The 24,182-nt window shown below is 39.8% G+C and overlaps 1 protein-coding gene across 1 annotated transcript in view; it reads right to left on the reverse strand.

The window, feature by feature from the left end:
* LOC310947763 (neural-cadherin) overlaps window positions 1-24,182 on the reverse strand; it is a gene marked incomplete at both ends in the record, with an annotated part of 416,747 nt that overhangs the window by 157,460 nt on the left and 235,105 nt on the right. Inside the window, 7 exons of the mRNA XM_083914685.1 lie at window positions 6,275-6,368; window positions 7,545-7,875; window positions 8,221-8,664; window positions 9,706-9,897; window positions 10,510-11,178; window positions 12,566-12,728; window positions 12,990-13,110. Of these exons, the coding sequence (XP_083770811.1) occupies window positions 6,275-6,368; window positions 7,545-7,875; window positions 8,221-8,664; window positions 9,706-9,897; window positions 10,510-11,178; window positions 12,566-12,728; window positions 12,990-13,110 (2,014 nt within the window). The remainder of the gene's footprint in view (window positions 1-6,274; window positions 6,369-7,544; window positions 7,876-8,220; window positions 8,665-9,705; window positions 9,898-10,509; window positions 11,179-12,565; window positions 12,729-12,989; window positions 13,111-24,182) is intronic.

The raw sequence follows: 24,182 nt of genomic DNA on the forward strand, positions 1-24,182 counted from the left end.
GCCAGGTTGAGGGGTAGAAAGCGGGTTTGTATACCTGCAGGCTCCACTAGGTTTGTAGCTACCTGTTCTGCTGTGTTCGGTACCCTGAGGTCCATTTTGGTTGAGCCATTGAATCCTGACTATTGTCTGCCTGCTGGCCTGTTGGTTTCTTCTGCCCTGGTATGTGTTGTTCCAGGCACTGCCTACATACTAGTAGTTAATGTGGGAGTGACTGCAGTTAGGCTTAAGCCCCGCTGTCCCATAGGCCTGTTGGTGTCAGCAGAGGTGGTGAGTCTTCCTCCAGGGCTGAGTGAGGTACAGGGTGAGGAAGGGTGTGTTACTGCAACCATAATGTCGCAGACTGCAGGGGTAAGCTCAGTCCAGAAGGAGATCAGGGACCTTGATCTATCTGTACTCTCGGAGGCAGAGCAGTATAGGGTTAGAGCCTTGTTATTAAAACATGAACCAGTGTTTTCTGCATTTGAAGGTGACCTTGGTTGTACCACTTTAATATGTCATGACATTCCTCTTGTAGACGACACACCTGTGCGGCAGCGGTACAGGCGTATCCCCCCTTCTGAGTATGAGGCGGTAAAGGCACACATACATCAGTTTCTAGAAATCCAGGTCATTAGGGAGAACAGTAGCCCCTATGCCTCACCCATTGTTTTGGTGAAGAAGAAAGATGGCAGCCTGTGGCCTCTGTTGTAGGTTGAAGCGTCAGGCCGGAGTGGTGTGTGTGCGTCCTGCAGTTGCCGCCGTAGCCACTAGCAGCTACAAGCACTGATGTGTGCAGGATCCAGGTAACCAGTGCTTTGAGCTAAATGCTATTGTCTGCTAGTTTGGTTAGATGTTGTCACTAACAGTTTACTTTGTTTTCTTTTAAAATTTGTCTGGCGTTGGGCTGCTGCTTGCCTCTAACTTGCCTCAAAGTTCTCTTCTTTCTTTTGCCTTGCCTTGCTAACTAGTAAACAGTTAAGTCTTCGTATTGACACTCACTTAATCTCTCTCTCTAAATGTAGGTGAGTCACTTGTGCTTCGCCCCAATCCCATAGCGAGACGTCAGTAAGGGTGGGAGGGGTTACTGCAGCAGCTATAGTTGAGGACCTGCCACGTTTATACCTTTTCTTGTATGGTTTTCCGCCTTCCGTTTTTGAGTTGCAGTGATTTGTTTATTAATATATTGTTTTATTTCTCCTTTTTTTAATTATTTGAGTGCAGGGACCTCTGCCAGAGCTAGCTGTGGTGTACTGCCTTTCACTTCCTGACTGGCTGACTGTATTGGTGTAGGTGGAACATCACTGGTGTTAAAGGTAAAAATAAATAATGATATAAATGTTTTAGACAGAACTTGATAAATGAAATTGTTTTGTTTCTAATAAAGGTTGTTAAATTATTTTACATCGTGCCTGTATTCATTTGTGTAGGGACCTGTGTATGGGTGGTTTTTGGGAAACCCTCAGAGAAATTAAAGTTTAAGGAGTATACTCTTTAGGTGCAAGTCCTAAGGTGGCATTGTCGGTGTATTGATTCTCTACATCTGCCACTCGTAGTTCCACTGGTACATCGCCCCCAGCCGCCACACTTGGTTGTGCAAATTTCTAGGGTGAGGGGTAAAATTCAGTACAGTATCACTGTATCAAAATAATTCTTTCCATTTCAGACATTTACACACATTTAAATCCAGTACTAACTTTCAGTGCTAATGGTGAAGGTGGTAGTCAGAGTGGTGGGAGGTCATGTAGCGAGTTTGACTTTAATGTAGGAGGTTGGAGTTTGCACCATCGTACAGATCTGCAATGTTTACCTATTTATTAACCCTAACCAAGATTTTTTTCCTAACTTTACGTAAATGGTTTTGTCACCAACCATATCATACCTTAACCACAGTTAAGTTTGCATAACCATAATGTAACTCTTAGTTTAGGCATTCTGTAGCTCCGTTTTCTGCTGTAATCCAAAAGAAAGTGAACAGACGATTGATTAGGGAGAGGAAGGCACTGGGAAAAACGAGAGTGACTAATAGGCACAAAGGCATGCAAGGAAGAAATTTTACTTGGTCCTTGTCTCTATACTCCCCTTGTACAGTAAATGAGCTCATTCAAGTTTAATTATAATGGAAATCCAAGGCACAACCTTGGCAAATCAAATAATAAAACACTTGTAGAGACAAGGACCACATTAAGTCATTTCACAGCATATGCTGTGGTGGGTTAGATTACGACTCGGGTCTAGCACTTAACTTCATATTTCAATAAAAGGCAATTTTTTATCTCAAACTACCAATACCTTTCCACTTGGTACTTCCCAATTTGTTAAAGCCTGCTTTTATTGCCATTTATGTCAATTACTTATGTTATTGGCCACTTCTATTCCAGGCAAAGTATAGCACTTGTAATAAAACTACAAGATGTATTGATGTGCTACATCTAAATACTAATTTCCTACCCGTGGAAACTAAACAGCACAATAGATTACACTACAACACAGCCTATGATTGGCTCTGTTTTGTCAAAAGTCAGTACTGCAGTGATTAAACAAGATGTTTCATGAAATGTTATTGCCCCATAGCACACCCAGTTTTCTATGCGGGCTGAACTTTGACTTTGAGAAAGAAGAAAAGTTTTCAGTTCAGCTTAGTTTGGAGGATAAAGATTAAGGTGTCATGGTGGAATGGAGTGTCATTCTATGATTTTTGGTAGTAGTGTGTGTAAGTGTGAAAAATTGAAAGGTACATCTACTCATTTTGGCAGGGGGAGGTCTCAAGGAGCAACCTGCTCTCCCTGCCAACTTGTCAAATACATCAGCTTGGTCGGTGGCCCTCAGCGTCTGATTCAGACGCATGAGGCGTCTACATGAAAGGCAAGGGGTTCCTGACAACTACAGCACTGTAAAATGATGTAGCACTGAGAGTGGCAAAGACTGCATAGAGAGTAGTATAAAAGCAAAAAACACACCATAAGGAGGAAGGTTGGGGTGGTGGATGGGTCAACAACAAACATCATGTTGACTTATGTCTTACGTTAAGTTACATAGGCTCTTTGAAGGCACTTTCACACCCGTCTGTTTCTGGTCCACTTCCCTGGTGCACACCAGAAAAGGAATATATTGTCATGTTGGTATCATGGCAGCCCTTCTCTTCCCTCTTGTTTCATTAGGAGTGTTTCCATATAGGTAAAATGTGGCTGCTTGCAAAGTTCTAGGGCATGCCCTCTCAAACGGCAGTTCACTCGGTTTGGTTTCCCTTACAAAAAAAAGGCCAGAGAGGGATTTTAAGTAACTTATCAATCTGAATGGGTTTTGATTACCGGTGATCAGCCGATCAGTGTTACAGCAGTGCATCGCTCTTTCTCAAAGTGGAAAATACAGAATAGTTGCAGTTTGATTTGAGGTGGTCCCTATGATTCACAATTCTGGACACTGTAAAAGTGTTTGTTGACGGACTGTCACACCGCTTGCAGTACAGTGTGTGTGTGTGTATGTGTTCGTGTGTAAATGGGAGACAGAGAGACAAAGAGAGCATGCCGCAAAGAGGTGCAGGTCATAATCCAACCCGGCCGCTGCAGCACTCACTTTAACAAGCCTGTGCAAAGATGTGTGTGCACAGATCATTTTCTGCTCTGCATTCTTGTTTGACTCCGACCTGCGGCCCTTTGCTGCATCCACCCCACCCCCATTTCCTGCCTGTCCTATATAATAATACTCTGTGCAGTGTCTTGCGTTTGGGTCCCAGGTTTTTCCGTGTATCGTTTACAACATTTATTTTTTTCTTTCCAGCTGGTCTGGTTCACTTTCACATCCATTCATTTGATCTGGTCTGAATCAGTTGATGACGTGCTGAACCGAAATGTAGCTGCACTTCAACTCAAAAAGGTCTTCGGGTATTACAAACTGTTTTGTATTGTTGTTGTGGTAACAGGGGAGGTACTGAATCATAAGGTACATCATGTAGCTGCCTACACGAGCTGGGTTGGTCCAAAAATGCCTAGTGCTTTCTGCAGTTAATGCGGACCCAGGTCCAATCACATTCACACCACAAACGAACTGAACTGCACCAGAGTTCGTTTGGAAGTGGACCGAGACCCCCTCTTCTACCGGGTTTCGGTTCACTTACTTATTTGGTCAACTTCTGTTGTGCACCCGAGTACGATTGCTGCACGCCCACCGACCCAAAGAACCGTAGAAAATGAGGGAACACACTCAATTTCAATTCAACCTAACTAAATAAAGCTGGTGTCAAAGCGCTCTTAGTTAACTTTTTTAACATAACGTTTCTTATGTTACATTCATAACTAACAGCACAAACATTGCTTAACAAATGTAGGTATTTTACCCACATCAGTCTTTTTCTAAACCTAACCAAGTAGTTTTGATTTAATTCAAAACGGGAATTCCTTACACATTTGATGAATTTACAGTCAGTGTGTTTACATGCACATCAGTAACCTGAAAATAGTCTTTTCCCGGTTAAAGGACTAATAGGATTATTGAAGTTCCCCTCTTATACATCAGCAGGGGTTAAATGTGAAAATCACGGAGTAACTCGGCCTCCGGTACAGTAGGTGGCGCGCCGTCAACATACAGATGGACTGATACAACTTTTTTTTCTAGGTTTACCTTTGGCTGACTTTTGGACAGAAAGGGGTCTTCTTGGTAGTGATGTTACTTGCCGTTGCGAAGTCCTCCTTCGGTTTAAAGATATTTTTTCACATTGTTTTCATGCCGTTGCTTCCTGATTTATTATATTACTGGGTCAAAAGCCACTGCCGGAGTGGGGAGCATGCGCAGAAGAAAAACCTGATAATAACCAGAGAAAAGCTGTTTACATGCATGAATAATCAGGGAACTGGAGGAGTTTTCTAGATGAGTTAACCAGGGTATGAGAACCCCGATTTTACCCGGGGTACAGTGTTTACATGGTGTTTAAGAAGCAGGGGTATGCCCTTAACCTGAATATAATAGTTTTTTTAAACTGCATGTAAACGCACTGAGTGAGAATGTGTTGAGAGGAGGGCATTTTCAGAAACCGGCCAGAGCCTCCACATCCCATAGCAGGAAACCAAACAAATTAGCAGGGAAACCTTAAGAATCAACTACAGGAGGAAAAATTGGACAGGGTGGTGTGGGTTAATGGAGGAAAAAGATGAAAAATAATTGAAGACACTACATCAGGCTGATTTATTGAAGGAATTGTAGCTTAATCAATACATCAGGGACATAGCTTGCTGAGCATATTGCCAACAAGAAATTAGGCCTATCTTCTATAAAATGTATTCATGAAAAATTAATGTTGTGCTACATCCGTGACTATTGGAAAACAGGCATTGGAAGGCAGCAAAAAAGTCAGGGAATAGTAAAACGGGTCTCCTGACTTGATCACAGCGCAGAAAACATCTGGCCTCCATCTTCCTGAAGGATATTTAACTCAGGGGTGTTGATGCTTTTCATTATTTAAATGTTTTAATCAATCACACCAACAAAACATATGATGTAGAAACTGTGTATTCTATTTCACAAGATTAGCTGGGAAATGTAGCATGGCTTAAGGATTAAAACTAATGTGTAACACATTGATCCCCTTCAAGTTTCCTTCAAAAAGTGTAGTACATGCCAAGTAGTACAGGCACATTATCTATCATTAAGCAACAAAGATTGCAGCCCATCAAAAAGGTTTTTCCACTGCAACCTACAGCACATATCTGAGATGGTAATAACAGCTTTTGGACCGTCTTGAAAATGTTCCATTAAGAGTGCAAACAAAGCAAACACAGGAGTACTTTATTGACTTCTATTCTGTCCTTGCCTTTTTCAGAAGCACCTACTATGCTGGGTGAATCGATACAGAAAATGAAGAAAATCAACTATTTTCAATAAAAGGAGACTGTAGTTGTTGGTCTTGCTTAAATACATCCAAAGTCTAAAATCAGAGTGTATATTTCTTCATTGACAAATGTAATAGACTCGTCTGCCTAAAAGGGCCACTATTTTCAGTGATATTTGAAACTTTTTGGAAAGAACAGAGACCAGGTGGTCATTTACACTCGGCCATTTATGCCATCACTATATCATTGCAGGAGATCTCTTTCCAGTGACGAACCTGCCACGGCCCCAGCACGGACACACATGGAATTCTAGGTGGCTTCATCTGTATGTGTTGACATTGATCTATGCCAAACTCTGTGTTTAAGGCTGGTAAAATGATCTGTTTCCTTTTCAAATTTTGCACAACGAAATGTGTCATAAGTCTAAAATTCAGCATTGGTGGCACTGGTTTATGAAGGATAACATTATTTACCTCGGCACACGTCCTTCAAAGACATACGTCTTGTTGTCCCAGTCGTCAGGGTCGGGAGAGTAGACCTTTCCAAGCACAGTAGTTGGCATACGGCCTGATGAGAGAAAACCCATGATTTTATCAGTTTATCATTTGACCAATACCTGAAGATATAACTCTGCACTTCCATTTATTCAGGAAAACTTCCAGGGTAAGAATAGGTGTTGTTCCTCAGCATTGGTATCTATATGTACATGTAATGAAGTGTGTGCTGTGTGAGTTATGCCTTTTAATGGCAATAATACCATAAACCTTGGGAATCATGCCAAGTCATATAAACCAAACACAGACAAACAACATCAACAATGCAGGAAATGTATTTGAAAAAAATGAAAGAACTGAATGTACATTTCTCAGGGTTCATTCACAATTAACACAAAATAATATGCATAACAGAAGAAAGTGTATGAATTCACAATTGTTATACAAGTGTACAAAGAATGGTTGTTGTTTTCACTCTCTCTCCTCCAACTCCTCACTCTCTGGGAAAATGAAAATGTAGGCAGACCTTGATGTATTAAATTGTGTACATACGGTATTTCTCATGTTATAGTTTGATACCACTGAAACAAACTGTTAGCATTCATGGTGTTCGATGGCAAAAACTGATAAACACTAACTATTTTTCAATAACTATCGGTGTAAGAATATCAGCAAAAGCTATGTATTCGGACAAACAGAGAAAGGCATGGTATTATTTGGTGAGAAGTGATGCAAATATGTGTTCATCTTGTAGACTTTTAGAGCAAAATTAACTACTTTTAACACCTGACTCAACTGATCGACAAACATGTTTCATGAGGCTTTATGTGACACAAAATCTGAAACTCACTCCAGTCTATCCTAATACTAGACATGCAATAGGCTCAATAAGAATTAACATAGATGTGACTGATTGCATGTAAAACTGAGCAATCACTTGTCCTAGCACCATAGGAGTCATTCTGACTATCCACAGATAAATGGGACAATGGGTGGATTGAGGCAAAGGTGGAAAACACAGTAAAGTGTGTGCCTAGTGTGTATTAATTACTGCACACTGACTGAAAATGAATTGGCTTGCAGTATCAGTTTCACCTACAGAGACAGAAAACTACCTTACCTATCAAAGTTCAAGATGTATTTTAAAAAGTGGATGAAGACAAGTTAGATGTATGTACCTTAGTCACATTTTTGATATTTTTCTGTGGCATTAAACAGTACGTCCTAAACATGGAGACGGCTCTCTCACCTCTGTGACTATTGATGAAAATGTTCTTCTCCCCCGCCACATGTGCATGATCATTTTGGTCACCAATGGTCACTGTCAGGGTGCTTGTCACTGTTTTGGCTGGATGGCCACTGTCGCTCATAATAATAGGAATGAGGAACTCTTTCTGTCGCTCGCGATCAAATGTCCTCAGAGCTCTTAGTGTTGCCGTGCCATTTAGGTTGTCCTGGAGATAGAAATCACTGCTGTGGCGAAGCTCTGAGGGGACAGAGAAGTGAAAGGGCGGGCCATTCTCTGGAGAGTCCCGGTCCATAGCTCTAAGGAGGGTCGACGTTTGGTTCAACCTTACTACCTAAACAAGAAGGGAGAGCAGAAGGGGTTGGGGGTTGCTGAATTTAGAATTTTTTACATACCACTAATGAACGCTAATTTTCCTTTGCTTCTTCTTAACTTTTCACCAAATCAAAGCATCAGGAAACAACAATACAATATTCTATTTTGAGGACAAAATTAAAAGGAACAAGGCTCTATTTCCATTTTTGACATTGACAATTAAGAAAAGCCCTGTTTTTATTTTTCAAAATTCCAAAATTCCCAGCTGTGTTTTTTAAATTGAAAAATACATTAAGACAAAGATACATTTCATTTGATTCAGTAGGTTGTGTGGTAATTTGAGATCAAACTCAGATAATCTTACCTGTGGTCCGGCTACATTCTCAAAGACTATTGGGGAGTATGCAGCCTCAAACTCTGGTCCATTATCATTTACATCCAACAGCGGCAGCTGGACTGTGGCGCTGCCTGTTAGAGGGGGAACCCCATGATCAGTTGCCATGACAACCAAGTAATGCTGTGATAACCTCTCTCGATCCAGAGGCTTGGCCACATACAGCATACCGGACTGGTCAATGAGGAACAGCCCCTCAGGATCCGAGTCCTCCGATAGGCTGTAAGTGATGTCACGGTTCTGGCCTGAATCAGAGTCACTGGCCACCAGATGTGCTACACTGGTTCCCACACTGATGTCCTCAGGTAGTGGGGCAAGAGACAGGAAGTGTGGAATGAAGACAGGAGCATGATCGTTATAGTCCTCCACCTCCACCACACAGTGCAGAATGCTGGAGAAGTCCAGGTCTTCAACCTTGAACAATAACCCCATATAGTCGCATGTCATACAGTGCAGTATAGAATGTAAAGACATCCAGCTCATCAGAAAGATATTATCAGGCTGATCATTAACATTTTCAAGGCAAAACTACAGTAATTGTGATTGCAATTATTCTTAATTGTATTTTTTGTCTGAACATTTTTGGAATGTTATGCATAGTCAGTGGGTAGAAGAGTCAAACATTACATATCTAAACAATAGCGACTGCCCATATGTTATGAAATATTTGTATTGTTTCATACTCTTGGCTATGTGCGGAAGAGTCTTGAATCACTCTGAAGGGGTATCATTTGAAATAATGACCTGCTCGCTCTTCATTGACCTACCCACTACACTTCAAACTACTAAAGAAATCAATTATTTGACACAACATAGTATTTCAGAATGGAGTATTCAATAAAGCCATGTAAGAAAAAGCAATATTACACCATCCATACATCTGTATGCATAAGTGTGCTGCAGCTGCAAAATCACCCTATAGAAGTCCTGTTTTCTAACAGCTGCCCCTCACTGTTACCAATATGAAATGTTGCCTTGTGTTTAGAGTTCTTGTCTGTAGCTGACAGTGTGCCACCTTCTGTGTCGTCTGTGAATGACTATACAGTTTGCTTCACCTAGAAATTCTTCGTCTTAGCTTTGGATGGAGGCGCTGACAGGTGGATTTGAGGATTTTATAGACACTGAAGAAAAACAAATAATATTGAGGTCCATGGTTACGAAATTTACCAAAACATTTTTTCTTGTTTTTCCCTACCAGTTTCAACAATTCTCAAGACTTTCCTGAAAAATACTGTATGTGAATGTACCCAAACTCCAGATGCCATACTAAAATGTCATATTTTCGACACTTCAACATCAGTTACCAAAGCACTGTTCATCATGTGGCTTCTGTCAGTCTTGACTCTATTTCTCTATATCCCCTTCACACATGCTGCACACCCTTCACTGAAGGTTCCTCCATGAATTACAAAGTAACCTACAATAGTGCAGGACTTTTGAACAGCTTCCACATACCTTTAGTGTGAGGTTGAACCTCTGCTCGCTGTGTCGCTCATAGTCCAGACGTTTCTTAAGCCTCAGGGTGCCACGCTGCTCCTGCTTGTGACTGACCATGTAGAACTTCTGCTCTTGGTCTCCTGCTACAATACTAAAGGTCAGCTGGGCATTTTCTCCAGTGTCTCTGTCCTCCGCAGTGAGCTCCAGGACCTTAGAGCAACAATAACATCATGTAAATAAAGTACAGTATATACAGTAGGCCCTACCTTACTGGGATTAATGGCTTCTTACATTATTAATACATCAATTCAAATCTCTCCACTCTCGAAGATGGTAGTGTATTTAATGACAACAGAAGAGTAGCATAGTTTAGAACAGTGCAGACAAAGTGGTTTTTAGTTAACATCAGCTTGTATTATGACAGCATTCGGCCACAGATTCAACAGAATTCTATAATTCCTTAAATAATCTTTAAGGAAGACTGCTGACTTTTACTCCCTTTAATGTTTTTGGTATGATTCTGTATCCCTTTCTGTGCTTTACTCCTTCTTTTGAAACTTCATATTTGATTGTTTTTATGAACTTACATAATTCTTTTACATTTTGGGTTGTATCTTCACGGTTGAATGCAGTTATTGTAAGTCACTTTGGATAAAAGTGTCAACCAAATGAATGTAATGTAACGTAGTCATTCTGAAATATGTAATCATCTACCAGCAAATGCTATGTTCACATTTGCAGAGGTCATTTAAAATAATCATGATAATAATTAGAATTTATGGTTTCTGTGACCGATCAACAGTAAAGCCCTTTCTGACTCACCTCTGCATTAGTCTCTGCATTCTCTGAGATCCTTGCCAAGCAGGAGTGATCAGTGAATCTTGGAGCATGATCATTCACATCCTTGATTTGAATGGTTGCAGTTCCAGTTCCTGTCATCCCTCCCCCATCTCTGGCCTCCACAACCAGGAGGTAGGACTCAACCTGCTCTCTGTCCAGTCCGCCCATGGCTACAGTGATGGTCCCCGTTGTGGGGTTGATAGTGAACATTTCTGAGAATGTAGGCAGTCCTCCCACCTCGATGTTAGTGGCATCTAAACTACCCATAATCCTGTAGGAGAGCACAGCGTTCTGTCCCACAGCTGAGTCGTCCAGGTCGGTGGCTGTCATTTCCATCACAGACGTCCCCACTACCGAGTTCTCTGCCACGTCTCCGTGGCAGCTAGGCGAACAGGTGAAGACAGGCGCATTGTCATTGATGTCCCATACATTGATGATCACGTCTGTGAAGCCCGTCAGACCTTCGCCACCCTCATCTGTGGCCAAGACAACGAAACGCCACACGGCACGCTCCTCACGGTCGAGGGTCCGCTGGGCATAGATTTTGCCTGTGACCTCATCAATTATGAATTCGCTCTCTGCACCTTGGCCATGGAGAGAGTAACGCAGGGCCTCCTGGTCAGCATCCTTATCTGGGTCAGATGCTGTTACCTACAGCATCAAAGGCACAGCGAGAGGGTGATGAGACTGTAATCACGTTTTTTTTTTGTACACTATTTAATTATTGAAATGCTGCTGACGAAGTTATTGCTTGACTAGAAGCACTGCACAAAGCAGTTGTGAAGTGCTTCTTGAATGAATTCTCCGGTAGGTATACCTGGCAGAGATCCAACCTCCCCAACCCTTACCCCAAACTCTCCTGCCTCTCTTCTTCTGCCTGCTCCTTCTCATTCATCCTCAACACATCAACAACAATTGAATAAAAGCTTAATAATTGTTTTTAATATACCCACTCCAACCCAAAGAAAAGGACAGAACTACATTAGGGTGACCCTAATCAAAACAAGTTTTTATACACTGATAAATAAAAACTTCACATTCTGAAGTGTTTTTCAAGACTAATAAAGAAATAACTCAAGACATATTCAGTAAAGCTCCGGCTTTTCAGCACTAGCCATGATAGCTCTGTGTCTATTTGGTCTATGTGCCATTAGCATATCTGACAAGAAAACACAGGGGTGATCAAGTATAAACGATATGAAAGATATATTATATATAATGTAAATAATCTAATTTATATAATTATAAAATATGCATCCCATGCTTGCCAATCCTTTTTTTCTGTTCTCCTTGAGTTTCAATTCCCCTAATTCTTACCACCCACAGGAGGAAATTTCAGATTCTCTCCATCCACTAGGGCTAGGCTATATTTATTAGAAATAGCCTAGTATCATTGTTGTTTGTGGTTGTTTTTCAAACAACCATGCACGTAATCACTTGTTCACTGGTGCAGGGAAATGCACTTCTGGTGGAAACAGCCAGACGGCTGCTTGGTGGACATATCACAGCACTTTCACTACGAAAGTAAACCTGCTGTAAGGCTGATGCTGTAATAAATATGCAATATTTCATATGTTGAGGTTTTTAGTTAGTTGTGCATCCTCACAGCCCCAATCCACTTGGTCAGCTCACAACTAGTAGATTTTTCACTCAAAACATTTGGTACATTTTGAAAGAATAGTTCCTTGAAAGAGAGACAAAAGCAGCTTCTTATTTCTAGCTGGCAATCATTGATTGATACAAATATGTATGATATCGTGCTATAAGACTGAGGCTAAAGCTTGTTTTGTGGTGTATAACCTTCCCAGTTCCTCCTACTTTTACAAGAACAATCGGGAAAAACAAAAGATCAGACTTGTCATCCACTCTAGCATAACAGTGGCTGCTTAGCTTGCATATTTTTGACAAAAAAGACAGGTTAGAACATGGTCAATTGCATGTGATAACACAGATAATATGCTGGGCTACTAAAGTAAACAGATGATTGCAAAAACTCTCTCAAGCTCTATAATACAGCTGAATAATGATTGAACTGTACCTGTAACACAAACACCGGTGAGCCATCCAGCTCCTCCGTTACGCTGCCATAGTACTCGTTAACGGTAAAGACCGGAGCTTCGTCATTGTTGTTAACCACGTTTACTGTCACTGTTGTGTAATCCTCCCACTTCCCATCTGAAGCCAGGACATGAAGCTTGTACCTGAACAAAAGTTTCAGCTTCATCACAAAACAAGCAACACTTAAGATCCAAATAGGCTTTGTAAAAACCCTTATTGAACTATTGAGGTATAGTATTAGAAGTGGAGTTTAAAGCTATAGCATATAGTGCCAGACAGAGACATACACAGGCAATCAACAGGGGAAGTAACACCATATATTATAGGTAAAATCCTTCAACAAGCATTTACTTCAAAGTCAAAATGATGTCTCAAAGGATTCTTCCCTTGGATTGTGTTCCTACCTTTTGTTCTGTTCATAGTCCAGAGGCTGGGCGATAAAAATGGTGCCCACCTCTGGTTCCACATCAAACACCCCTCCTGTGTTCCCTGATGTTATCTGGTAGCGCAGCTTAGCGTTCCCCCCTGCAGAACAGGAAAAGATGGGCGTTAAATGACAATTTTATATAAATGAACCTTAGTTACTGACAATGCAGAGTTTGGTTAGTAAGTCTTTTTGGAGCTGTGGTGAAAAAAATAGACAAGGAGCTTATCTCCAGCTTTGCTGGATTGAAGTCCCCATCTAGTCCATTGCTGTTTGTTTCTGCCAATCCACCAATCTGTCTCCTTTAACTAGGATAGATAGCATCGGCTGCTTAGGCAGGGAGACTGAAATCAGATAGTAACTGCTGGTGTGATCTGATTGTTATGAGCCCTTACAAATGGGATTACTACACCTGCATCTTCATGAAAAAAAATCTATGAAGACGTTACATTTAGAGCCATGTACAGAAAAAAACTAAAACTTGTCCAACAAGTTGCATTGCTATGAATTCTACCTCAGGTTTTGCAGAAACAATAAGATGAATAACAGTCATGTCCAACCGACATCTTTGCAAACAACACGTTCAGTCATCTGATCCCCAAATGATCTGAAACTCAACATCTCTTCAATTTAAGTTAAGTAGACGTTTCAGACAAGACACATAAAACCTTTGCTTTTAAACAGATAGCAGTATCCGCTTTGTGTCACTGACAAGATAGACCATATTCGAAACATAAATCAAAATAAAGGAATGTACTTCAATTAACAGAAAGAAGTGCTCAACAATAATATTTGCATTCTCTGGACTTTTATATGCTTTCTGCACCAAATTAATATACAGAAATTGGAGTAAAGAGACTGTCGTGTATTCTGCAACCTCTGTATGGGATATGCTAAATGCTTTTAAATCCTAAATGAAGATTTGGAGGCGGATTCATTAGGATTTCAATGTTTTTAATTCAACGTGGTTATGTAATCAGCTCTTTGATTCATCTTTTGCTTGATTTTTAGTCCCTATTAACAAAGGCCAAAAAGCACTGGAGGGCGTCACATTTGAGGTGCCAACACCACAGGACCAGCAGTATTTGAGAAAAATGTCACAATTAAGTCAAAGGTTTTATATATTACAGATACCCCTATCAGTGGTTTTATAAGACTTTCTTGTTGTCGTCACTGATGGACAGGGTCGTAATAATTTCCTCATAATCTTTCTTTAGCCATCACTTCTGATAATTAATATATTATAATAAAACAAATTGAATTTGCATTCATTCATGTTCAGGTTTAAATCATTAATATAGGCGACAGAACAAGGGTATTGTGCATTTATAAGGGCATGGAGAGAAAACATGAACACTTTTCATGTCAACAACATACAAAGCAGGTTAATGTTTTTTTTATTTTTTTCATTACTTATGTCCCTGTTTAGTTTCCGATATATTTCTACTTGAGTAGCCTATAGCATTATACTGTATAAGGCAGGAGGGAAGGACGGTTTTCATTGCCACTGTGTGCAAGATACTATAAATGGCTATTATACAGATATTGCAATTTGCAGTTGCTCATGGAGGAATTGCTGGCTCTCTGTAAATCATGAATAAATCATGAGTGTTGTCTAGACCTACTCTATATGTAATGTGTCTTAAGCTAACTTTTGTTATGATTTGGCACTATGTATAAAATTGAATTGAATTGAGGGAAACTGTTGACGTTTTGTGCCTGCATGTGTCTACATTTGACACATTAATACGACCTGCCTGGTCAGAAATTGATAGGATTTCTATGTAGCATTAGAATTCACAATTAGGCTATTGTTTTCCGTCTGATCCGACATTGGGTTGTGTTTCTCCAAAACTGGAACCTGTCTCATTTTTACGTCGGCGTATTAGGGCCACGTATGAAAAAAGAGGAGGTGGTAATAGTTTGAGAAACAAAGTTGCAAATTTACGAGAAAAAAGTAGCAGATTTGTGAGATCAAAAGTGGTAAATCTATGAGAAATAAGTAGCAGACTTATACAGATAAGAAATTCGGAAAAATTGTGTTTTGTTTTACACCTCCTGTGTTTTGTTTTTCTGTTAAACTACATCTGGGATCACCACTGTAAGTTTGCAGCAAACTGAAAAATACTGTGTTTAGAAAGAGTGAAGGACGCTAACAAGGATCCACTGCATCAGGCATAATAAGTAGACACCTTTGGGAGAGACGGCTGCTTTGTTTCTGCCAGCAGCTCCTTTACAAGACTTAGCCAAAGATTTATGGCAAACTTTAATCTCACAAATCTGCTACTTTTTTCTCGTAATTTGCAACTTTTTCCTCAAAAAATAACCCCCTCCCCTGTCCGTAAATTCTTTTTTTTTTTTTCACGTGTGTAATGAGCATCTTTTCACCGCAACCTGCTGCTATTTTCCAGGACTCCCCTGCGGCACCTGCCGTCACGGCCCGAATGCACTTCGCACATTCAAATAGAATGGTAAGAATTGTGTTTTCATCGGACCGCCTGATCCGTTCTGAATGGCCACTTGATCTAATAGGACTCTCCTGGTTAAATAAAATTTGTCATTTAGAAAACAATAATACAACAGAAACATCAATAAAAAGAAAAATCAATGAGGCATGACATATTTGAAACTTTTTGGTTTAAATGACTCACTCACATCATAAATTTCATAGCACATGTAAGTATTAAAATCATTATGAATTATAAGTACATTAAGTACCAATTTGATAACAGTAAGTGTGAACACCTTTTGGGTAATTTGGTCCTAAATGTGGGAGAAATAATTGATCACAATGTCTGCTATGGCTGTGTCTGTAGATTCTGAAAGCTTTAAGCAATTCTCTTTTCATCCATCAAAAAGCTGGTAATAATGGAATTTAAATTGGTTTTCTAGGGTGTCTGATGGATTCAAAGACTTGTACTGAATTCAAAGTTCACATCTATTCAATAGCAAGTGAAGAAAGTTAAAAAAAAAAAAAACTTTTACTAATACAAATTAAAAATGCACTTTTAAGGAGCATCATTATTGTTATTAATGCTATGTATTAACTTCCTGACAGAAGTGGCCCTTGGTAGAACATAAGATAAGCTAAGGCTAATGCTATAACTTGTAACTTGTGCTAATTGTGGATGGGTTCAATCAACAGAAAAGCATTAAAGGTAATCACAGTATGTACCTGCTAGGTGCCTTGTGTGCTTAAGCATGTAAGCATTGTATTTACATCTGTTTTTGGATGTGTGCACAAGCTTAATCTTACATAGGATCATTACCATACTTGTCTAGAAAACAACACTAACACCCTCCTTAGAATTGAATATGAATAGTGTCTATGTCTGTGTCTGTGCTTCATCCTAACAATGCTGCTGCCAGGTTGTGTTGAATAGTCCTGAAGAACTCCTATTATGTTACAAGTAATTAACATTTAGTGTCTTTCATTGCTGCTGCAAGTGCCATGGCTAAAGGGAACTTATTAGCAGAGGAATGAAATATAATTCAATTTGATGTTGTTTATATTGACAGAGGTATGCAGTGACTCATTTCTACCCTTCATTTGCATCCTGTATAATATATGGGCCAGGACCAACATTAAAGGAATACTTCACCCTCAAAATGACCATCTGTTTATCAATTACTCACATTGTGCACATCAATGCGTCAAGACTTTTATCAGTTTTTTCGATTCTCCGCTCACCGTGAAGTTTTCTTCAAGGCAACACTTGCCAAATGGTCATTTTAAGGGTAAAGTATTGCTTTAATAACACATGGCATTATGCAAAAGTCAACCGAGAATCTTCTCACATATTAGGACTTAACTCATTAGAGCCCAGATCTATTTTCCCCTTAAAGGAAAATTATTGGGGGTATAATACAGGTTTAATACACCACATAGAACAGATGTTTGGGGAAATATGTTACATATATGCATATATGGGGAATTTTCTCTAATTTGTTTCATTTTTAAAATCTTTTCTCAATTCATTTTACATGTTTTTTTCATTTAGGTTCAATATGCTTTAAATTTGAATAATAAGAATTAGATTAGTTCATTATAATTCGATCAGCAAAGTTAACTGAGCAGATTGAATATCATTTTTCTCATTATCACACAGACGTCACTTTAGGTTTTCTATGACTATTTTAAGAATAATGATGCGACATATATGTCACAACGATATTTACCTAATATGTTTTATATGATTTTTTTGCATTGAATGTGGTCATAACAGGTTCAATGTGATATAGGTCCTGTTATGTAAGCATAATAATTGTTATTTGACTTGAATCTTACCTTAGAAAGTATGTAGTGATTTTTTGTTAAATAAAATATAACAAATTGTTCCAAACAATATAAAATCATGTTGGTGTGAAGTTATTTCCCCACCTCAATCAATTATGTATTTTTTTTCAAACTGTGCAAAGCATATTTAATAAGGTCTATTAGATGTTGATCAAGAAAATGTTCTCAATGCAATAACTGGTAAAGCGAAAGTCTGCATCTCAATCACCGTTGCATCTACCACTCCTCATGCTAATATGAAAGGGAAAAGGAAAAACCTCTGAAGACAAGATGAGATTCACTGCTTATTAGCAAGATGAAAGGCAAGGAAGAAGAGAGGAGAATGCACTAATCCAGATCGTTTTGTACCGTCTGTCTGTTGGCATTTGAAATGAGGCATTAGGGGATATACGCAGTTGCTTTGCTGCTTTTTTTTCTAGTTGTCTCAATCTCTTAAGTATTAAGAAAACTGCTGAGACCCAAAGGACAAAAGAAATAGCAAAAGGGGTAATAAGACTTTTGAAATAAACAAACACATGGAGAGAAAGTTAATGCTTTTTCCCAGTTGTACCAATTTCAAAACTCTTTTCATCTCCCTAGATGCTGTATTTAAGTGAAACTGAAGTAATCAGACCAGAGAGCAGGGTGGGAAAGAGACAGACTTGCACTTATTCACATGCAGAAAACCTGCTACTGATGGACCGCTGCCTGAGAAGGAGGGGACGCTGACTCTATTCTGCTGACATGGATTAAATGTTTTGTTGTTTAAATGGCATTACATATGCAGAATAGCAGGGTACAATGAATAGCCTTCTTACAGCCAACACAACAAATGTAATGTTTACTTTTATTGATTTGTAGACTATTGGGAATGGCTACGAAAACATCAACCTGCAAACTATTTTAAACTTACCTTTAGAGCAGTGGTTCTGATGGGGCAGGTCAAGAGGTTTCCTTCCAGTTTTTACTACATATGTTTAATAAAATCTCATTATATAAAAATTCAAAGGCTGAGTAGCATATAGCATACATATACACTACCGTTCAAAAGTTTGGGGTCACTTAGAAATTTCCTTATTTTTGAAAGAAAAGCACTGTTTTTTTAAACAGTGCTTTAAACTAATCTGAGTTTAAACTAATCTATACATTGCTAATGTGGTAAATGACTATTCTAGATGCAAATGTCTGTTTTTTGGTGCAATATCTACATACTATCACTCCAGTGTTCTAATGGTACAATGTGTTTGCTCATTGGGTCAGAAGTCTAATGGATGATTAGAAAACCCTTGTGCAATTATGTTAGCACAGCTGAAAACAGTTTAGCTGGTTAGAGAAGCTATAAAACTGACCTTCCTTTGGGCTAGTTGAGTATCTGGAGCATCACATTTGTGGGGACGATTAAACGCTCAAAATGGCCAGAAAAAGAGAACTTTCATGTGAAACTCGACAATCTATTTTTGTTCTTAGAAATGAAGGCTATTCCATGCGAGAAATTGCCAAGAAACTGAAGATTTCCTACAACGGTGTGTACTACTCCTTTCAGAGAACAGCACAAACAGGCTCTAACCAGAGTAGAAAGAGAAGTGGGAGGCCCCGCTGCACAACTCAGCAAGAAGATAAGTTTATTAGAGTCTCTAATTTGAGAAATAGACGCCTCACAGGTCCTCAACTGGCAGCTTCATTAAATAGTACCCGCAAAATGCCAGTGTCAACATCTACAGTGAAGAGGCGACTCCGGGATGCTGGCCTTCAGGGCAGAGTGGCAAAGAAAAAGCCATATCTGAGACTGGCCAATAAAAGAAAAAGATTAATATGGGCAAAAGAACACAGACATTGGACAGAGGAAGATTGGAAAAAAAGTGTTATGGACAGACAAATCGAAGTTTGAGGTGTTTGGATCACACAGAAGAACATTTGTGAGACGCAGAACAACTGAAAAGATGCTGGAAGAGTGCCTGACGCCATCTGTCAAGCATGGTGGGGGTAACGTGATGGTCTGGGGTTGCTTTGGTGCTGCTAAGGTGGGAGATTTGTTCAGGGTTAAAGGGGATTCTGAATAAGGAAGGCTATCCCTCCATTTTGCAACGCCATGCCATACCCTGTGGACAGCGCTTGACTGGAGCCAATTTCATCCTACAACAGGACAATGACCCAAAAGACACCTCCAAGTTGTGCAAGAACTATTTAGAGAAGAAGCAGGCAGCTGGTATTCCATCTGTAATGGAGTGGCCAGCCCAGTCACCAGATCTAAACCCCATTGAGCTGTTGTGGGAGCAGCTTGACCGTATGGTACGCAAGAAGTGCCCATCCAGCCAATCCAACTTGTGGGAGGGGCTTCTAGAAGCATGGGGTGAAATTTCTCCTGATTACCTCAACAAATTAACAGCTAGAATGCCCAAGGTCTGCAATGCTGTAATTGCTGCAAATGGAGGATTCTTTGACGAAAGCAAAGTTTGAAGGAAAAAAAATATTATTTCAAATAAAAATCATTATTTCTAACCTTGTCAATGTCTTGACTATATTTTCTATCCATTTTACAACTCATGGTGGTAAATAAGTGTGACTTTTCATGGAAAACACAACATTTTCTGGGTGACCCCAAACTTTTGAATGGTAGTGTATAGTACTGATTAATTTGCAAAACAAGGACATATTGGAACATACTGAGCAAACTACTCAACAGCTGTTAAGTGAAATCATATGGCAGGAGTGAAGAACTTGAAAAGTGTTGGGTTTTTTTTTGGACACAACCATTGGATCCTCTGAAAGTCTTAAGATATTTTCCCACTGGACAAAAAACCTACCAACTCCCATTGACATCTGGCTTTTGTCTTTCATGGCACAATTGGCATTCATTCCCAGGACAAATTACTCTTGTGCCTTTATCAGCTCCAGAGCTCCAATCAGGAAGGATGAAAACATGACACCTGAGTAGTGCTAGTTTTAGCCCTTTTTCTGCTGTGATGCTATGACACACGTCGTCTTCATGGGTAACTTCTATACTCTACATCATCTCAGCCCGAAATTCAAACATTTTTCCAAATTGACTTTAAGAGAGAGAGAGAATAAACAGGTATAGTAACCACTGGAACTTTTACACTGGTCTCCATGCTGCTTTCTACCATTTACTAACAATGAAAATAAAAAGGGGAGTAGAATGGACATTCCCATTCAAATCAACATAGAAGGATAATAGGAGCGGCAGCCATTTTTATTTGTCCAGATAGGGTCTAAGGTCAATGCAAAGTCCTGGGTGCCATTTTCTTTTGAACAATTTTGATTAAATTTCTATTTTCTATATAACACACCCTGTTTTCTAGCGCGTTTGTGACATTGAAAGACGCACGCACGCACACACACACACACACACACACACACACACACACACACACACACACACACACACACACACACACACAAAAAAAAAAAAGGGAAACATTTTATTTTAAGGTTGTGCATAAGACTGCTTAATTATCATAATTACAGACTTAGGCCTAGTCCACACAAACAAACAACTTTTATGGCCCCCGGTTATAAAAAAAATCCCGTCCACACCACTGGTGTGATAAAAAATGATGTCTGTCCATCCACATGAAACCACAGAAATTCGCCTAAATGTCATGCACACGTCAAAGCAGTAGGTGGCGATAGCACTCCTAACAGGAAGGCCATTTTAGCCAATCACAAAGCTGGAAAAAGTCATACCGGAAAAACAACAATGGTGAACGGAGGCTGGGCAGATTCCTTTGTGTGTACTGACAGCGAAGTTGAGTCGCTTCTCACTGTCCCTCATGAATTTAAAATCAGCAAAATGTGGTAGTTGTATGAGACACACAGAAAGTGCTGATGAGTTGCTAAATAGCACCAGTATTTGGCTCGGTCTTCCCTAACAACAACTCCGTCAACTGGTCACATCTAGAGTGCTGCACACGTCTCCATGGATACAACTTACTGTTTACCATCGCACAGTGTGACATCAAACAATGTCGACAAGAAAGTGCGGTTTTCCTATGCACACAACACTGCTGACAGCGGACTTTTTAAAAAAACTACAGTTTTAGGGGCCCACAACTGTGTTTTCATGTGGATGAAAGGCGCAGAGAAACACATGGTATCAAAAATGCCTGGGTTTGTGTGGACGGCCCCTTAGCTTTATATGATCACAATATGATTCCATATCTACACTGTTTAACCCATGTTGGCACCTATGCACAGTCCCATTATGTTTTACAGACATTTGTAGTTCACTAATAAGGTAAAACATGTTGTTTATGCTGCATTTTGCTGAACTTTCACTTCCATTCATCCAGCATGGCTCCCTCGCCCTCAAAATAGCCTTAATAAGTCCTCAAAGCAATTTCAGTCAAAAGCAACTGGACTTGGTTATTTGTCTAGGAAGACGTTTCACCTCTCATCCAAGAGGCTTCATCAGTTCATGTACGCATCTGACCAGGCTGGGACTGGTCCAACTAACTGGTGTGGAGATCCAGGTATTTAACCTCTCACAAGGCCGATGATGTCACTAGGACCCTTTGTGCTCCAAGTGCCAACGACCGTCGTTGGAGTGACAGTCGTTGGTGGGTAGTTGGTTTCGACCTCATTAGTGCTCTATTGAGTCTTAACGACAGTCATTGGAGTCACAGGAGGCCATTTGTGAACAGTTGTTCTTTGAGGTTAGATTGTTGAATCTCCTGGGAAGGGATGAAAGGGCAGCATTGTAAATTGGAGATAAGTGGTGTCTCAGACCTCCTCCTCTGTTTAGCGATGGTTTCTCTACTTTTACATAGATGGCTTCTTAAGACTTAATAAGACTAAACTTTGAGGCTTAATTAGGCTGTTTTGAGGGTGAGAAAGCCATGCTGAGGGAAGTGCCTGGCACACGATACAAAGGGAAGTGAAAGGTCAGCAGACTACAGCAGAAACAACAGGGTTGATGGAAGCCACCTTTTCAAACCTACAGGAGATGAGAATTTGCTGCTTAAGGAAAAAAATCAGTGTGACAGTCCTTTAAGGGCCCATGATATGAAGCATGAAAGCACGGTCCAATAGATTTATGTTCAGATATGAAGATTTTTTACTAAAATTATTAGATATTTTACAGACCAGTAGAATCATTAAAAAGGCTTTGTGCTGGGGCTTCAAATTTGATATGGTGACAGTCACAGAGCAAGAAAGACATGGCTGAAAGTGGCATGAGTGCTCCTGCAGACCATCTTAGGCTTGTTGAAAAAGCAGACGCATGGAGCCGACAGTGTCAAGGCCACGAATGTCTCTGTGTTCAGCTCTTAGTACATCTGTAGCTTCTTACTGAATTTCTGTGGTTTCATTTACTGAAACTAAAAATATAAAACACTAAAATATAGAGACAGCCAAATACACAGAGCTGCTATAGAGCCATAACCACGAAAAACAATGAAATTTGTGCATTAATGCATCTGGCTGTGAAAAATTTTTGGTATTTCACGTATTGGGGAACAGTCTGTGAGAGGTGTGTGGAGGCAATCCCAGCCATGTTTTTCTTTTCATTATTTCAAGAAAAAATACTTTAAAAATATTTTTGTAAAGAACTGCCGTTGCAAATGTTTTGAGCACAATGTGTTTTGGTAAGTGATGCACTGATTAGAAATTGAAACTTGGTTTGTTCCTCTATAGGGCACCTTTAAGGCTGCCTTATGATCAGCTAAAAGGCTTTGATTGAACCCACTATACACTACCTGTCCAGCAGCAAATTACAGAAACACAGTTAACATCTACCTGGTGAAGAAAGCTGAACATGTCAACCAGAGTATTTTTCTAAGTAGTTAGTGAAGATAAAGAGAGTGAGTATTAGGCTCTTTTGGTTGGGAAATGCTTCGAAATAACAATAATGTTGGTGTAAGTGAGTAACTGTTTGCCAACACGTTTTTCAAACAACAGTATTTATCCATTTAAGTATGTTTTAATAATGAAGTGGAAATATATTCTGTTGACTCTCATTCATTTGTAACTTGTCTGACTCTTTTACTCAAGCCAGAGTCACTTACAATGAGCAATTCACATTTGATTTTGTTATTGGTCTATAACTACCAGACTTTTTCAGTCTGTTACTAGATGCCTTCTGATCATGTAATCTAGTGCAAGGCTCCGAGAGACATTTTCACCCCTCAGAGTAATAATGGTCTTGTCTTTTCTGTCATGAGCTGACATTTGCCTCTGGCCATGACAGCTGAGTGTCCCACCATGTTCAACCACAAACCTAAATCTTTGTATTTATAGATCTCGGCAAGCTCTCAGATCCTTGTCAGGCCTCTTAATAAGTGCTTTATTAAAGTGCACTGGAAAGGTCAACCTGTTAGGCCTATGTAACGCTCACGCATGCACTGCAACCATGACATAGACAGAGACAGGAGCTGTATGTGAGAATGCAAATGTCCAAATAATTTGGATTGGACATTAAACAGACTTTATCCTGAGCCCTTGTGTGAAAAAAGATAAGAATTCAACGTGAGCAAGACGTGCAAGGCTCCAACGAAAATGTCTAAGTGGAGAGACGACGAGATTGAGGAATTTCTTTCAGCAAGGGCAGTCGCCGAAATTGACAGGAAGGCAACAGACTCCGTTGTTTATGACCGAATTACGAACTGGCTATGTGACCGTCATGTCCAGCCTCTACCCAGGCGCCACCATTTGCCTAAAACAAACAAAAATATTTTGAGTAGATGACAGTGCATCTCACACTGACTGAATATCCTGCTGTGTGCTGCATGTTTGGGCAATTTTGAACAATGTCAGGACCTGATTCATTAGACATTGTCCACATGGCTTCAAATAGGGTGTTTAGCAAGTCTAAATGGAAAAAAAACCCTTACTTAATGAATTTTACATGATATTAACATTTTAGTTAGTTAGTTATCTTTC

This window comes from Echiichthys vipera, assembly GCF_963691815.1.
Source record: "Echiichthys vipera genome assembly, chromosome: 1".
Lineage (NCBI taxonomy): Eukaryota > Metazoa > Chordata > Actinopteri > Perciformes > Trachinidae > Echiichthys > Echiichthys vipera.